Source organism: Pseudoliparis swirei, chromosome 21, assembly GCF_029220125.1.
Source record: "Pseudoliparis swirei isolate HS2019 ecotype Mariana Trench chromosome 21, NWPU_hadal_v1, whole genome shotgun sequence".
Classification (NCBI taxonomy): Eukaryota; Metazoa; Chordata; class Actinopteri; order Perciformes; family Liparidae; genus Pseudoliparis; species Pseudoliparis swirei.
The window spans coordinates 18023650-18041445 of record NC_079408.1 but is presented as its reverse complement, the minus strand read 5'-3'; the positions used below and the strand labels follow the sequence as shown (position 1 = coordinate 18041445).

At 42.6% G+C, this 17796-nt stretch overlaps 1 protein-coding gene across 1 annotated transcript in view; it reads right to left on the bottom strand.

Annotated features, from left to right (window-relative positions):
* Positions 1–17796, bottom strand: part of eml3 (EMAP like 3) — a 95130-nt gene that overhangs the window by 21245 nt on the left and 56089 nt on the right. The window contains exons 5-6 of the mRNA XM_056442205.1: positions 15284–15394; positions 15076–15104 (exon numbers count right to left, since the gene is read on the bottom strand). Of these exons, the coding sequence (XP_056298180.1) occupies positions 15076–15104; positions 15284–15394 (140 nt within the window). The remainder of the gene's footprint in view (positions 1–15075; positions 15105–15283; positions 15395–17796) is intronic.

The window sequence follows — 17796 nt, the reverse complement described above, 5'->3', positions numbered from 1 at the left end:
TGTCACCCAGTGTCCCCATAGCACATCCTCCCGGGCCTCCCCCTCTCACCCAGTGTCCCCATAGCACATCCCCGGGCCTCCCCTCTCACCCAGTCCCTCCCAGAGCTCCATATAGACTGTGTCTGTCCCACGGCCACTTAAACTTAAATGAATTCTATCAAAAGAAAGCAGAAGTAAGTAAGTAAGTAAGTAATTTATTTTCCATAAGTACATACATAACATGTACATACTGGCAGACATTAACAGAAAAAAAATGTACGAATGGAGGACCGTCCAAAGACCGAGGTCTGTAGGCTCCTCTGAGATGAGGAGTTGGACGGCCCCTCCCCTAACCCTTTAGCCCCCCTCCCAACTACCACAGGCACACAGACAGTACACACACATATGGATGAAAACATAAAATGTCGTACAAGCAACAAGAACAAAAAACCAGAACAGGAAAAGAAAAGAAAAAGTCATAGTAAAAATAATAATCGAAGACAAATGTGAACTAATGATAACTTAGAAAAAATAAATAAAAATAATATCACGAACATCAAATTATGGATATACATTTTATTTTAAATATTTTTCCTCTATTGTACTGTGCCGCCAGGCTGTAAATCAATATTAAAAACGTTCAAAATGAAGTGAGATGGCGTTTAAGTCGAGAAGCAAATGCCTTGATGCTGGATGCCGATTTGACCTCGTCCGGAATTTGTCTCCAGAGCTTTGGACCTCTACAGATGAAGCTTTTAAATACAATGTGAACTGTATGTTTATTTATATGAATGCCACCATGCAGCCGCGTGTTGTGGTCGTAGACATTTGTGTTCCTTGTGAACATACGTAACAGATTATGTGGCAGATTATTATTCATAAATCTGTACATAAAAATTCCTGTCTGACACAAATGTAGATCTGTAAATCTCAGAATGCCCAATCTCTTAAAAAGCGGCTCAGTGTGTTCATTATTCTTCACGTTGCAGATGATCCGCACAGCCCTTTTTTGTAAAATCTCGAGACATTTGACCTGAGTTTTAGCTGCGGATCCCCAGGAGTCGTACACAGTAACCTTATTCAAGTTAACACCATTATTTCAGCAGTACAACAAAACAGGACTATTAAATGTGGTCTCCTAAATATTAGATCTCAGTCATCTAAAGCTGTGTTACTAAATGATTTAATATCAGATAATCACATTGATTTATGTTGCCTAACTGAAACCTGGCTGAGCCATGAAGAATATGTCTGCCTGAATGAATCGACTCCTCCAAGTCATATTAATACTCACATTCCTCGAGGCACCGGTCGAGGAGGTGGAGTAGCAGCCATCTTTGAATCGAGCCTATTAATTAATCCTCAACCAAAATTACACTACACCTCATTTGAAAGCCTTGTTCTTAGTCTTTCACATCCAACCTGGAAAACACTACAGCCAATTCTATTTGTGATTCTGTACCGGCCACCAGGTCCATATTCAGAGTTTATATCTGAATTCTCAGAATTTATATCAAGTTTGGTTCTTAAAACTGATAAAGTTATTATTGTAGGAGATTTTAATATTCATGTGGATGTTGATAATGATTGCCTTAGTGCTGCATTCATCTCATTGTTGGACTCGATTGGCTTCTGCCAGAGAGTACAGAAACCCACTCACAGCTTTGGCCACACGCTTGATCTTGTTCTTACTTATGGCGTTGACATTGAGCATTTGAAGGTCTTCCCACAGAATCCTCTTCTGTCAGACCACAACCTCATAACTTTTGAATTTATACTACCGGAGTGTACTCCATTAGTCAAAAGTTTCTACACCAGATGTCTAACTGACAGTGCTGTAGCTAAATTTAAAGCGATTCCTTCTGTATTTGATTCGATACCACGTCTCAATATAACAGAGGACTCCTGGTCTAACTTTAGTCCGTCCCAGATTGATCATCTTGTTGACAGTGCCACAGGCTCTCTGAGAATGACACTGGACTCGATAGCCCCTCTGAAGAAGAAGACAGTGAGGAAGAGGAGGTTTGCTCCCTGGTATAACCCTCAGACCCGCAAACTGAAGCAAACGTCACGAAAGCTTGAAAGCATATGGCGTTCAACTAATCTGGAAGAATCCCGCTTAGTTTGGCGAGATAGTCTTAAAACATATAAGAAGGCCCTCCGTAATGCCAGAGCAGCCTATTACTCGTCAGTAATAGAGAAAAATAAGAACAACCCCAGGTTTCTCTTCAGCACTGTAGCCAGGCTGACAGAGAGTCACAGCTCTGTGGAGCCGAATATTCCTATAAACCTCAGTGGTAATGACTTTATGAACTTCTTTAATGAAAAGATTTTAACTATTAGGGACAAAATTAATAATCTCTTGCCCTTAACCAGTGCCAATCTGTCCTCAAGTGGAATGGCCTTGGAAACCGCTGTATGCCCTGGTGTATATTTGGAGGGATTTTCTCCATCAACCGTGACCAATTATTTTCAACGGTTTCTACTTCGAACACGTCTACCTGTCTCTTGGACCCCATCCCGACGAGGCTGCTTAAAGACGTTTTGCCTTTAATTGGCGGCTCTCTATTAGATATTATCAATGTGTCTCTGCTAACAGGCCACGTACCACACTCCTTCAAAGTGGCTGTTATTAAACCTCTCCTGAAGAAGCCCACTCTGGATCCAGAGGTGTTGGCTAACTACAGACCGATCTCTAACCTCCCCTTCCTCTCCAAGATCCTTGAGAAAGTGGTCGCAAATCAGTTGTGCGACTTTCTACATCATAATAGTTTATTTGAGAAATTTCAATCAGGATTTAGAAAACACCACAGCAACGAGACGGCACTGGTGAAAATTACAAATGACCTCTTAATGGCAGCAGATAAAGGACTCCTCTCTGTCCTGGTCTTGTTAGACCTTAGTCCTGATAGAGGACTCCTCTCTGTCCTGGTCTTGTTAGACCTTAGTGCTGATAGAGGACTCCTCTCTGTACTGGTCTAGTTAGACCTTAGTCCTGATAGAGGACTCCTCTCTGTCCTGGTCTTGTTAGACCTTAGTGCTGCATTCGACACCATTGACCATGACATCCTGTTACAGAGACTGGAGCAGTCGATTGGCATTTCAGGCACGGCACTAATTTGGTTTAAATCCTATTTATCAGATCGATCTCAGTTTGTATTTGTAAACGATGACGCCTCGATAACCACCAACGTTAATCACGGAGTTCCACAAGGTTCTGTGCTTGGACCAATTTTATTTACCTTATACATGCTTCCTTTGGGCGATATTATCAGGAAACATTCCATAAACTTTCATTGTTATGCAGATGATACTCAACTATATCTATCGATAAAACCAGAGGAGAGCAACCAACTCGGTAAAATTCAAGCATGTCTTAAAGACATAAAAACATGGATGACCTGCAACTTCTTGATGTTAAACTCAGACAAAACCGAAGTAATTTTAATCGGCCCTGAGCACCTCAGAGATCAATTATCTGGTGATGTGGTTTCTGTAGACGGCATTGCCCTGGCATCCAACACCACTGTAAAGAATCTTGACGTTATCTTTGATCGGGACTTGTCCTTTAACTCCCACGTTCGTTACTTCGAGACTGGATTACTGCTGCTCTAATAAGTCTCTTAGGTCAACTCCTTATTATCAGGCTGCTCTAATAAGTTTCTTAAGTCAACTCCTTATTATCAGGCTGCTCTATAAGTCTCTTAGGTCAACTCCTTATTATCAGGCTGCTCTAATAAATCTCTTAGGTCCCTCCAGTTGATCCAGAATGCTGCAGCTCGTGTTCTCACTAAACTAAGAAAAGAGATCACATCACTCCTGCACTAGCTGCTCTGCACTGGCTCCCAGTAAAATCAAGAATCACTTTTAAAATTCTTCTCTTAACGTACAAAGCCTTGATTGGTGATGCACCATCATATCTTAAGGAGCTTGTAGTACCATATTGCCCCACTAGAGAGCTACGCTCACTAAATGCGGGACTACTTGTAGTTCCTAGAGTCTTAAAAAGTAGAATGGGAGCCAGAGCCTTTAGTTATCAAGCTCCTCTTTTATGGAACCAGCTTCCACCTTCAGTCCGGGAGGCAGACACAGTCACCTCGTTTAAGAGTCGACTGAAGACTTTCCTCTTTGACAGAGCATAGATCATATCTGCCTGATGGATCATCGAGGTCTGGGTCGTGGAATTCCTGCTCCTGACTACGCCACTGTCCTGTTGAGACTCCGCCCACTGTTGAGACTCCGCCCACTCCTCCTCCCCACCGCCATCTGCCTGATGGATCGTGGAGGTCTCCATCGTGGAATATGCCTACTATGAACTATTCATACACTCTGTCATATTCATTGAATGTATTTAAACTCTAAATCTGTCCTTCTGTACACATCACATCCCAGCTGCTCCTGAACGCATCATCTCACTCTTCCGGTAAGCTTTGGTTGCCAGCTCAACAGCGAGCATGACTTCTTCTTCTCTCCCTCCCGCTCCCTCTTGCTCAGTGTGTCTCATGTATAGTTATCCCCCTGCCTCCCTTAATGATAACGATACATGCAACAAGTGTAGTTTATTTGCTAGGTTGGAGGCAGGTCTAAGTGGGTTAGATGCACGGCTCCGCGCTATCGAAGCTCAGACAGCTATGCTAGTTAGCCCGCCCTCTCCCGTAGTCGGGCGCGAGCTACAGTCAGCTGTTAGCTGTGCCCGCGGTAACCGTGCAGCCGGATGGTTGGGTAACTGTTCGCAGGAGTCGTAAGTCTACAGAAGCCCGCTGTGCACCAACCACTTCACGTTTGAACCAGTTTTCCTGCTCAGCGACACACCCGCTGAGGAACACACCCTGGTTATCGGGGCTCTATAGTCAGGAACGTGAAAATAGCGAAGCCACGGACCAGAGTCGTGTGCCTCCCGGGGCCAGAGCGGGCGACGTGAGTCTTGTTTGAAGCTGCTGGCTAAGGATAAGCGGAGATACAGTCAGATTGTAATACACGCCGGTGGTAATGACGCCGGAACTCACTAAAATTAATGTGGAATCGGTGTGCTTATGCCAAGACGTTGTCGGACACCGTAATTTTCTCTGGCCCTCTCCCAAATTTGCAGACAGACGAATTGTATAGCCGAATGTCGTCTTTCAACCGCTGGCTGTCGAGGTGGTGCCCAGCGAATAATGTGGGCTACGAGACAACTGGAAGACTTTCTGGGAAAACCTGATCTGATGAGGAGAGACGGCATTCATCCCACGTTGGACGGAGCGCGTCTCATTTCTGCGAATATGACCAAGTTGATCACCGGACTTAATCTATGACAACCCAGGGTTCAGATCAGGAACCGGGAGCAGAGTTGTAGTTTAACACCCTTCTCTGCTCTTCCATTCGAGCAGTTACCCACCCTTGACTTTAGAGTAGAGACTGTGTCTGTCCCACGGCCACTTCAATTAAATAAATCAAAAGTAAGCAGAAGAGGAGTCGTACACAATAACCTTATACAAGTTAACACAATTATTTCAGCAGTGCAACAAAATAGGTCTATTAAATGTGGTCTCCTAAATATTCGATCTCTGTCATCTAAAGCTGTGTTACTAAATGATTTAATATCAGATAATCACATTGATTTATGTTGCCTAACTGAAACCTGGCTGAGCCATGAAGAATATGTCTGCCTGAATGAATCGACTCCTCCAAGTCATATTAATACTCACATTCCTCGAGGCACCGGTCGAGGAGGTGGAGTAGCAGCCATCTTTGAATCGAGCCTATTAATTAATCCTCAACCAAAATTACACTACACCTCATTTGAAAGCCTTGTTCTTAGTCTTTCACATCCAACCTGGAAAACACTACAGCCAATTCGATTTGTGATTCTGTACCGCCACCAGGTCCATATTCAGAGTTTATATCTGAATTCTCAGAATTTATATCAAGTTTGGTTCTTAAAACCGATAAAGTTATTATTGTTGGAGATTTTAATATCCATGTGGATGTTGATAATGATTGCCTTAGTGCTGCATTCATCTCCTTGTTGGACTCGATTGGCTTCTGTCAGAGAGTACAGAAACCCACTCACAGCTTTGGCCACACGCTTGATCTTGTTCTTACTTATGGCGTTGACATTGAGCATTTGAACGTCTTCCCACAGAATCCTCTTCTGTCAGACCACAACCTCATAACTTTTGAATTTATACTACGGAGTGTACTCCGTTAGTCAAAAGTTTCTACACTAGATGTCTAACTGATAGTGCTGTAGCTAAATTTAAAGCGATTCCTTCTGTATTTGATTCGATACCACGTCTCAATATAACAGAGGACTCCTGGTCTAACTTTAGTCCGTCCCAGATTGATCATCTTGTTGACAGTGCCATAGGCTCTCTGAGAATGACACTGGACTCGATAGCCCTCTGAAGAAGAAGACAGTGAGGAAGAGGAGGTTTGCTCCTGGTATAACCCTCAGACCCGCAAACTGAAGCAAGCGTCACGAAAGCTTGAGCATATGGCGTTCAACTAATCTCGAAGAATCCCGCTTAGTTTGGCGAGATAGTCTTAAAACATATAAGAAGGCCCTCCGTAATGCCAGAGCAGCCTATTACTCATCAATAATAGAAAAAATAAAAACAACCCCAGGTTTCTCTTCAGCACTGTAGCCAGGCTGACAGAGAGTCACAGCTCTGTGGGCCGAGCATTCCTATAAACCTTAGTGGTAATGACTTTATGAACTTCTTTAATGAAAAGATTTTAACTATTAGGGACAAGATTAATAATCTCTTGCCCATAACCAGTGCCAATCTGTTCTCAAGTGGAATGGCCTTGGAAACCGCTGTATGCCCTGGTGTATATTTGGAGGATTTTCTCCTATCAACCGTGACCAATTATTTTCAACGGTTTCTACTTCGAACACGTCTACCTGTCTCTTGGACCCCATCCCGACGAGGCTGCTTAAAGACGTTTTGCCTTTAATTGGCGGCTCTCTATTAGATATTATCAATGTGTCTCTGTTAACAGGCCACGTACCACACTCCTTCAAGGTGGCTGTTATTAAACCTCTCCTGAAGAAGCCCACTCTGGATCCAGAGGTATTGGCTAACTACAGACCGATCTCTAACCTCCCTTCCTCTCCAAGATCCTTGAGAAAGTGGTCGCAAATCAGTTGTGCGACTTTCTACATCATAATAGTTTATTTGAGAAATTTCAATCAGGATTTAGAAAACACCACAGCACCGTGTCGGCACTGGTGAAAATTACAAATGACCTCTTAATGGCAGCAGATAAAGGACTCCTCTCTGTCCTGGTCTTGTTAGACCTTAGTGCTGCATTCGACACCATTGACCATGACATCCTGTTACAGAGACTGGAGCAGTCGATTGGCATTTCAGGCACGGCACTAATTTGGTTTAAATCCTATTTATCAGATCGATCTCAGTTTGTATTTGTAAACGATGACGCCTCGATAACCACCAACGTTAATCACGGAGTTCCACAAGGTTCTGTGCTTGGACCAATTTTATTTACCTTATACATGCTTCCTTTGGGCAATATTATCAGGAAACACTCCATAAACTTTCATTGTTATGCAGATGACACTCAACTATATTTATCGATAAAACCAGAGGAGAGCAACCAACTCTGTAAAATTCAAGCATGTCTTAAAGACATAAAAACATGGATGACCTGCAACTTCTTGATGTTAAACTCAGACAAAACCGAAGTAATTTTAATCGGCCCTGAGCACCTCAGAGATCAATTATCTGGTGATGTGGATTCTGTAGACGGCATTGCCCTGGCATCCAACACCACTGTAAAGAATCTTGGCGTTATCTTTGATCGGGACTTGTCCTTTAACTCCCACGTAAAGCAAATCTCAAGGACTGCATTCTTTCATCTACGTAATATTTCAAAATCAGGCACATCTTGTCTCAAAAGATGCAGAAAAATTGGTTCACGCGTTCGTTACTTGAGACTGGATTACTGCAACTCCTTATTAGCAGGCTGCTCTAATAAATCTCTTAGGTCCCTCCAGTTGATCCAGAATGCTGCAGCTCGTGTTCTCACTAAAACTAAGAAAAGAGATCACATCACTCCTGCACTAGCTGCTCTGCACTGGCTCCCAGTAAAATCAAGAATCACTTTTAAAATTCTTCTCTTAACCTACAAAGCCTTGATTGGTGATGCTCCATCATATCTTAAGGAGCTTGTCGTACCATATTGCCCCACTAGAGAGCTACGCTCACTAAATGCGGGACTACTTGTAGTTCCTAGAGTCTTAAAAAGTAGAATGGGAGCCAGAGCCTTTGGTTATCAAGCTCCTCTTTTATGGAACCAGCTTCCAATTTCAGTCCGGGAGGCAGACACAGTCACCTCGTTAAGAGTAGACTTAAGACCTTCCTCTTTGACAGAGCTTATAGTTAGGGCTGGATCAGGTTTGCCCTGGTCCAGCCCATTGATCTGCTGCTATAGGCTTATAGCTGCCGGGGACGTTTAGGATGCACTGAGTACCTATCTCCTCTTTTTCTCTCCTTAAGGATGAATTTTCATCTCTCAATCACACGTTACTAACTCTGCTTTCTCCCGGAAGTCCTTTTGACTTTCGTCTCATGGGGTCATCGGACCCTATGAGACGGCATAGATCTATCTGCCTGATGGATCGTCTGGGTCGTGGAATTCCTGCTCATGACTACGCCACTGTCCTGTTGAGACTCCGCCCTCCTCCTCCCCACCGCCATCTGCCTGATGGATCGTGGAGGTCTCCATCGTGGAATATGCCTACTATGAACTATTCATACACTCTGTCATATTCATTGAATGTATTTTAACTCTAAATCTGTCCTTCTGTACACATTACATCTATTGCATCTGTCCATCCTAGGAGAGGGATCCTCCTCTGTTGCTCTCCTCCAGGTTTCTTCCTTTTTCCCCTGAAGGGTTATTTGGGAGTTTTTCCTGGTCCGATGTGAGGTTTTGGGGCAGGGATGTCTATGTGTACAGATTGTAAAGCACTCCGAGACAAATTTGTAATTTGTGAAATTGGGCTATACAAATAAACTGAATTGAATTGAATTGAATTGTTCTGTCCATCCTGGAGAGGGATCCTTCTCTGTTCTCTCCTGAAGGGTTCTTCCCTTTTTTTCCCCCTGAAGGGTTATTTGGGAGTTTTTCCTGGTGAGGTTTTGGGGCAGGGATGTCTATGTGTACAGATTGTAAAGCACTCCGAGACAAATTAGTAATTTGTGAAATTGGGCTATACAAATAAACTGAATTGAATTGAATAGAGTGAGACTTCTGGTGGCGTAAAGAGTGATACTTATGTGGGAGTAAAGAGTGATACTTCTGGTGGAGTAAAGAGTGAGACTTCTGGTGGAGAATAGAGTGATACTTCTGGTGGAGTAAAGAGTGATACTTCTGGTGGAGTAAAGAGTGAGACTTCTGGTGGAGTATAGAGTGATACTTCTGGTGGAGTAAAGAGTGAGACTTCTGGTGGAGTAAAGAGTGATACTTCTGGTGGAGTATAGAGTGATACTTCTGGTGGAGTATAGAGTTATACTTCTGGTGGAGTAAAGAGTGAGACTTCTGGTGGAGTATAGAGTGATACTTATGTGGGAGTAAAGAGTGATACTTCTGGTGGAGTAAAGAGTGATACTTCTGGTGGAGTATAGAGTGATACTTCTGGTGGAGTATAGAGTTATACTTCTGGTGGAGTAAAGAGTGAGACTTCTGGTGGAGTAAAGAGTGATACTTATGTGGGAGTAAAGAGTGAGACTTCTGGTGGAGTATAGAGTGATACTTATGTGGGAGTAAAGAGTGATACTTCTGGTGGAGTAAAGAGTGATACTTCTGGTGGAGTATAGAGTTATACTTCTGGTGGAGTATAGAGTTATACCTCTGGTGGAGTAAAGAGTGAGACTTCTGGTGGAGTATAGAGTGATACTTATGTGGGAGTAAAGAGTGAGACTTCTGGTGGAGTAAAGAGTGATACTTCTGGTGGAGTAAAGAGTGATACTTCTGGTGGAGTATAGAGTGATACTTCTGGTGGAGTATAGAGTTATACTTCTGGTGGAGTAAAGAGTGAGACTTCTGGTGGAGTAAAGAGTGATACCTATGTGGGAGTAAAGAGTGATACTTCTGGTGGAGTAAAGAGTGATACTTCTGGTGGAGTATAGAGTTATACTTCTGGTGGAGTAAAGAGTGAGACTTCTGGTGGAGTAAAGAGTGATACTTATGTGGGAGTAAAGAGTGATACTTCTGGTGGAGTAAAGAGTGATACTTCTGGTGGAGTAAAGAGTGATACTTCTGGTGGAGTAAAGAGTGATACTTCTGTGGGAGTAAAGAGTGAGACTTCTGGTGGAGTAAATAGTGATACTTCTGGTGGAGTAAAGAGTGAAACTTCTCTGGGAGTAAAGAGTGATACTTCTGTGGGAGTAAAGAGTGAGACTTCTGGTGGAGTAAATAGTGATACTTCTGTGGGAGTAAAGAGTGAGACTTCTGGTGGAGTAAAGAGTGAAACTTCTCTGGGAGTAAAGAGTGATACTTCTGGTGGAGTAAATAGTGATACTTCTGGTGGAGTAAAGAGTGAGACTTCTGGTGGAGTAAATAGTGATTCTTCAGGTGGAGTAAAGAGTGAGACTTCTGGTGGAGTAAAGAGTGAGACTTCTGGTGGAGTAAAGAGTGAGACTTCTGGTGGAGTAAAGAGTGAGACTTCTGGTGGAGTAAAGAAAGCCTCCAAATGACCTGCTGGCTTTCAGTTGGATGTTGAGCTGAAGTTTTAAGGTCGGCAGTTATCGAAGGAGAAGGCCGCCACAGAATGTGTGTTTCTGATTCAGGGTTCAGGATGAATTTGGGTTGCTAAGGCTCCAAGAACTCCATGTCGAGATGATGGCGTGGCTCTTTTTATCGACTTTAATTCAATCCAACAAACAATCCATCAAAACATACATGCGCCGTCAGCCCCACCTTGGTCAGTTCAATCCACTGTGGGTTTCTACTTAGCTTGTGGTGGGTAATGTTAGCAATCTTTATGTAAATAATAGTTTTATAACGAACATGACGAATATAGAAATATGACTATTGGAATAACTTTTGGGGAATAGGCTTTCATGTAATATATCAACTCTTTTTTACGCATATTTTATTATTCAAACACTCCGCTTTACGTAAAATAGCCTAGCTTAGCTTATATAGCCTAGCCTAGCATCAGGGGCGTCGTTAGGCCTATTTTAGAGGGGCTACATATGTGAGTGCGTTCTGGTTTTGTCACGCCTGACGTCACGGGTAGCGAGGTGCAGGAGCTCATGCGCAGAGAAACAGGCAGGACTAAACGTGAATAACAAAAGGCGCTCTTTAATGAGGCAAAAGTTTACCAATAAAAACTACAAGGTCCAAAAAAGGTGCAGGCTGAGAAACAGGCAGAATCAGGAATATGCACAAAACAAAGGACGACGGAAATAAGACAACAATCCAGCAACATACAAGGGAAAGAGTGGCACAATATATAGGGGGGGAAACAGGTGTACGACATGAGACGGTAACGAGACGAGAGTGGCTGAGGACAGGTGCAGGGAATGAAACGATCAAGGAGACAGGAGACAGAGAAGACACAGAGGAGACAAAGTAGACACCGAGTAGACACAGAACAGGACCTTATGTTTTCTCCTCCTTCAAATTACAATCCAACAGCCTTTCATCATACTTAAAGGGTACCTGTAGCCCAAAACAACAACGTGCTACATCCATTAGGCGCATCAAATAAATCATATTTTCCCCGCCGCTATTGTCAACAAGTCACGCATAGCCCGAGGCTTTACATTTCTTTGTCAACATTCCGAGTCCGTGAACGCTTCAGGGCGCAGACATCTTGCCAGTTATTTACTCATGTCAAAGGTCACTATGACGTAGAGTCGTTGAAAGGAATTCAGCCAATCCGGAGCCACATAAAGGTGAATATATTCAGAATATTAGTAATAATCACACCAACTCTGGTGATCGCAAATTAGCCTACATGAAACAACTGGCAAACTTACCGATTTGACAGTTGTCCCTCGGGTGCAGACCCCGAACATGTCGGCCGATCATTGCATCAATGAAAGACATCTCCAGCGCTGGCTTATGCGCCATGTAGCTATCAAGCTCACGCTTTTGTGTGAAGCAGATGAGGTCTAATGACACGATATCATCGGACATAAGTTCGTGCTCTTTACAACAAATGCACTCTATGTCTGTTTTTTGTGGCACACATTTCCCACAACTGCACCAAACGTCCGCCGACTTGCGTGCACGGTCCGCACGGTGAAGCATCTGGACCGGCGGTCCTTCGGCATCAACTTCATCAGAATCATCGCTATCGCTGTCACAATTAACTAAATGGGGATAGTCTGCTTTTAATGGTTCATACAAGTATCCAGTTGCTGAATCTGACAATCTTTCATCGTCCATATTTCGCCCGTTTTCTATATTATTATCAAGTTCTCAGCATTTGTTTGCGAGCGCTCGACGTTGTTTACATTTGTTTCTGAACACATCCGCTGTGGCTGGCTGTCGATCTCTCAACGATGTGACGTCACACCACCTGCGCCATATTCAAGCTCCAGTGCAATGAAGCTTGTCGGAGTTGAGGGACTTTGAACAGCCTAAACTACGTATTGTTATTGAATACTGGACCGTCAGTGCATGAATAACCTTTAGAAACACATTATCTTTTGATCTGGCTACATATTCGCGATCTCAACAGGTACCCTTTAATGATATAACCCCCGAGCACTAGGACCTGGGGGAGGCTGCTGCGCTGGCTGTCTCACTCAAGTAATGTCTCTGAATGACAGCCAATGAGGTCAGCTCAAAGTAAATGATGCAGAGTGAGCTGTAGGTCCAGGTAGTTACATAATGTGACTATATATATATATATACAGGACTGTCTCAGAAAATTAGAATATTGTGATGAAGTTCTTTATTTTCTGTAATGCAATTCAAAAAACAAAAATGTCATGCATTCTGGATTCGTTACAAATCAACTGAAATATTGCAAGCCTTTTATTCTTTTAATATTGCTGATTATGGCTTACAGCTTAAGAAAACTCAAATATCCTATCTCTAAATATTAGAATATGATGAAAAAGTATACTAGTAGGGTATTAAACAAATCACTTGAATTGTCTAATTAACTCGAAACACCTGCAAGGGTTTCCTGAGCCTTGACAAACACTCAGCTGTTATAAATCTTTTTTTTACTTGGTCTGAGGAAATATTAAAATTTTATGAGATAGGATTTTAGAGTTTTCTTAAGCTGTAAGCCATAATCAGCAATATTAAAAGAATAAAAGGCTTGCAATATTTCAGTTGATTTGTAATGAATCCAGAATGCATGACATTTTTGTTTTTTTAATTGCATTACAGAAAATAAAGAACTTTATCACAATATTCTAATTTTCTGAGACAGTCCTGTATATATAAAATATATGGGTAGTTGTTAATGATTGTTACCTGCTTACATTTAGCTTTACTTTAGCAATGAAAGAGTTAGAAACTCTCCAGTGAGCGAGAGTGTAAACGAGAGAATTCGAAATACAAGAAATAACTATTGACATCTCTCTATTCTTTTCATTAAAATATATTATTATAATGTTTTATCCCATTGAATGGTAAATTTGACACTGAAATAGTTCATCTTTATCTCAGTGATAGAGTCCAAAGGAGCATACAATATCACTAGGACCGTGACATTGTGTCTCTAACAATGGCAACCAGACTTCACCAGACATCCCGCCCCCTTGCTTTGAATCCTACATGCGCCCCTGCCTCGCATAAAGACGGGAAGCGTGGGAAATGGCTCACTTGGCTCCGTCTAAAGTAAAGCATATATGCCTACCGTCATATAAATTAACATGTATTATCTCATTCGTTTATTTTGTACATGAATAGAAATGTAAAAATGTAAATGAGTTGTTATTGAGGTGCTGAAATGATCTCAGGACGAGCAGCGTCTTCCATCCAGATAGTCTAAAAACTATTCCTGAACGGACTCACAGAATTCTTCTTTTGCTTGGCCTCCACAACGTGAGAGTGAGCGTCTAAAAAGCAGACTAACCGTAACCAGACTGCAGGCCAACGCTCATCAAATAAAGCTACGCTAACCACACGTGTGGTTCTTTGGGGAATGCGCCGCTCTCGCTGTGCACCAGTGAGCCGCTGCGTGGGCTCAAGACGATGCTCACGATGCTCATCACAACATCTCTGCAACGTGTTTATATTTCTCTCAGGATGATACTTCTTACCCTGCAGGCAGCACTGGAGGGAACACATTGCTGTGCTTCTTTTGCATAGAATCAAAAGTTATAAATACTAAAATCTCTTCTGTGAAATAACCAAAACTTGTGCGCATTAAAAAATTGATTGAAAAATAATGTGTTTTAAGGGCTTCCAATCAATGCATGAAGAATAAAAAGAAATACACCATGAACCCAGCACAGCACGTTATGAGATTTGCCAAAAATCTCATTCTCAATCTAGTCTTCAAGATTCTGTCTTAAATAATATCTTGAGCATACACTACCGTTCAAAAGTTTGGAGTCATCCAGACAATTTCGTGTCTTCCATGAAAACTCACTTTTATTTATCAAATAAATTGAAAATTGAATAGAAAATATAGTCAAGACATTGACAAGGTTAGAAATAATGATTAATATTTGAAGTATTAATTTTGTTCTTCAAACTTCAAGCCAGTTGTCTAGCTTATATCACCAGCATAACTGTTTTCAGCTGTGCTAACATAATTGCACAAGGGTTTTCTAATCAGACATTAGTCTTCTAAGGCGATTAGCAAACACAATGTACCATTAGAACACTGGAGTGATAGTTGATGGAAATGGGCCTCTATACACCTATGGAGATATTTCATTAGAAACCAGACGTTTCCATCTAGAATAGTTATTTACCACATTAACAATGTATAGTGTGTATTTCTGATTAATGTTATCTTTATTGAAAAAACAGTGCTTTTCTTTGAAAAATAAAGACATTTCTAAGTGACCCCAAACTTTTGAACGGTAGTGTATGTAAATTGAATCCCTCGGTGATGGTGGTCGAAGTTTCAGGAATAAAAGATGAACAAAAAATAGAATGATACATCACCTGCAGCGGCGATCATCTCCTTAGCTCGGCTGAGGAGACAGAAAACCAACGTGAGATAAGAAATATGAGCTGAATTCAAGAAGTTAGTCGCTTTATATGGGATTGTGATTGCATAATAATTCGTAAGGGCCACCAGAGGTCCAACACGTGGCTCTTTGGGGAGACATGTGAGCACAGTGAGCCGTGTGGCGGCGGCGTGGCGGCTCACCTGTCCAGGCTCGGCGAGCGGGTGAGCAGGTTGACCGAGGACGCCGCCTTCTTGTCCAGACGCTTCCTCTGCCGCTCCGGGTTCCCCAGCTTCTCACTGTTACGACGGACCCTGGAACACCGCAGGGTAGAAACCGGCTTCAGTGTCCAGTGGAACCGTTGGGTTACTTAACGTGACCCCGGCCCCGTGATAACAGGGTGAGGAGCTTCACTACGGGGAACACCCTACGAAGTTATGAAAAGAACCCTGGAGACACTCGAGGTACCCGACTGGTTAGGGATGCAGAATGGTGGTGCATAGATATCCTGCATGTAGAAACTACGTACACGCAGACACATGTGTGTGTGTGTTGCTATCATGGGACTTGTTTATCGACTTCATCCTCAACCTTCCAACAGGATCAATCTGGTTCAATACAACATATTTACTTTGTGCTTGGAGAACCATTGATCTAGTGTGTAGAGATCATGTGATGGGAAACACGTCTCAGGTCAACTTCCCCAAATCCATGACACGCGTGACCCTGATCCACTCCTGGGATGTTCCAGTCTTCTCTCACACCACCTGTAGCTCCAGAAGAGGAGAAGTGGATTCACCAGATACTGAGGCGACTGCAGCAGGAAGCAGCTGAAACGAGTTTGGCTGACATGGAGGTTTGTTTACAATCCTCTGAACGTGTTCACGGACACTGAGTTTTAGAAATGTCATCTTGTTCCCTCTCAGACACAGAACTAAAGAGAACTAACCAGAACTAAACACAACGAAACACAACTAACCAGAACTAAACACAACTAAACACAACTCTGAGTTCAGTGTCCTCGGTGTGAGACTCAACGGGAATGACCCGTAACTCCTGGTTAGGACTAGAGTACTCTTATTGGCCCTCAAACTGACAAAACAGCATTACTCTGATTGTTTCTAACAGTTTCTTGCAACACACACACAGACATACACATACACACACACACATGGTTTCTGACGGTGTGCCGTTGTGACAGTAGCGTCAACAGAGGAAGTGAAAACTAATATTTGTCGTCTTTCTGCATCACTGGCCACGGATCGAGGAAGTGAAACTCGCCCCCCCCTCCCCCCTCCCCCCAAAACACTCTGCTACTGATATGAAAGCACTCGGAGATGCTTTTTGAATGAGAAGTGCTTTACAACTAAACAATATTATTATTACTATTAAATAAAATGCTGAATGTATAAATCTGGATAAACAAGCACAGACACACACACACACAAATTAAAACAATCAGTGTGTTTGTGCAGAGCCCAGTTCATCCTGTGTCTAACAGAACCATCAGCCCACTGTGTGGCTACAGGGAACTGGTTCTGGAGAACCTCTCTGGAGGTTCCTCTGATGGATACTAACTCTGACGTATGGCCTACGGAAGGATATGCAGTTTCAAAATATCCTTGAAATATCTGTCCAGTCGAGCCCCCTAATCTTCCTCCATCAGCTGATGTGTAGGTATGATGTAATCATAGCTGAGGTGTAGGCATGATGTAATCATAGCTGAGGTGTAGGTATGATGTAATCATAGCTGAGGTGTAGGTATGATGTAATCATAGCTGAGGTGTAGGCATGATGTAATCATAGCTGAGGTGTTGGCATGATGTAATCATAGCTGAGGTGTAGGCATGATGTAATCATAGCTGAGGTGTAGGTATGATGTAATCACGGCTGAGGTGTAGGCATGATGTAATCATAGCTGAGGTGTAGGCATGATGTAATCATAGCTGAGGTGTAGGTATGATGTAATCATGGCTGAGGTGTAGGTATGATGTAATCATGGCTGAGGTGTAGGTATGATGTAATCATAGCTGAGGTGTAGGCATGATGTAATCATAGCTGAGGTGTAGGCATGATGTAATCATAGCTGAGGTGTAGGCATGATGTAATCATAGCTGAGGTGTAGGCATGATGTAATCATGGCTGAGGTGTAGGTATGATGTAATCATGGCTGAGGTGTAGGTATGATGTAATCATAGCTGAGGTGTAGGTATGATGTAATCATAGCTGAGGTGTTGGCATGATGTAATCATAGCTGAGGTGTAGGCATGATGTAATCATAGCTGAGGTGTAGGTATGATGTAATCATGGCTGAGGTGTAGGTATGATGTAATCATAGCTGAGGTGTAGGTATGATGTAATCATAGCTGAGGTGTAGGCATGATGTAATCATAGCTGAGGTGTAGGTATGATGTAATCATAGCTGAGGTGTAGGCATGATGTAATCATAGCTGAGGTGTAGGCATGATGTAATCATAGCTGAGGTGTTGGTATGATGTAATCACAGCTGAGGTGTAGGCATGATGTAATCATAGCTGAGGTGTAGGCATGATGTAATCATAGCTGAGGTGTAGGCATGATGTAATCATAGCTGAGGTGTAGGCATGATGTAATCATAGCTGAGGTGTTGGTATGATGTAATCACAGCTGAGGTGTAGGTATGATGTAATCACAGCTGAGGTGTAGGCATGATGTAATCATAGCTGAGGTGTAGGCA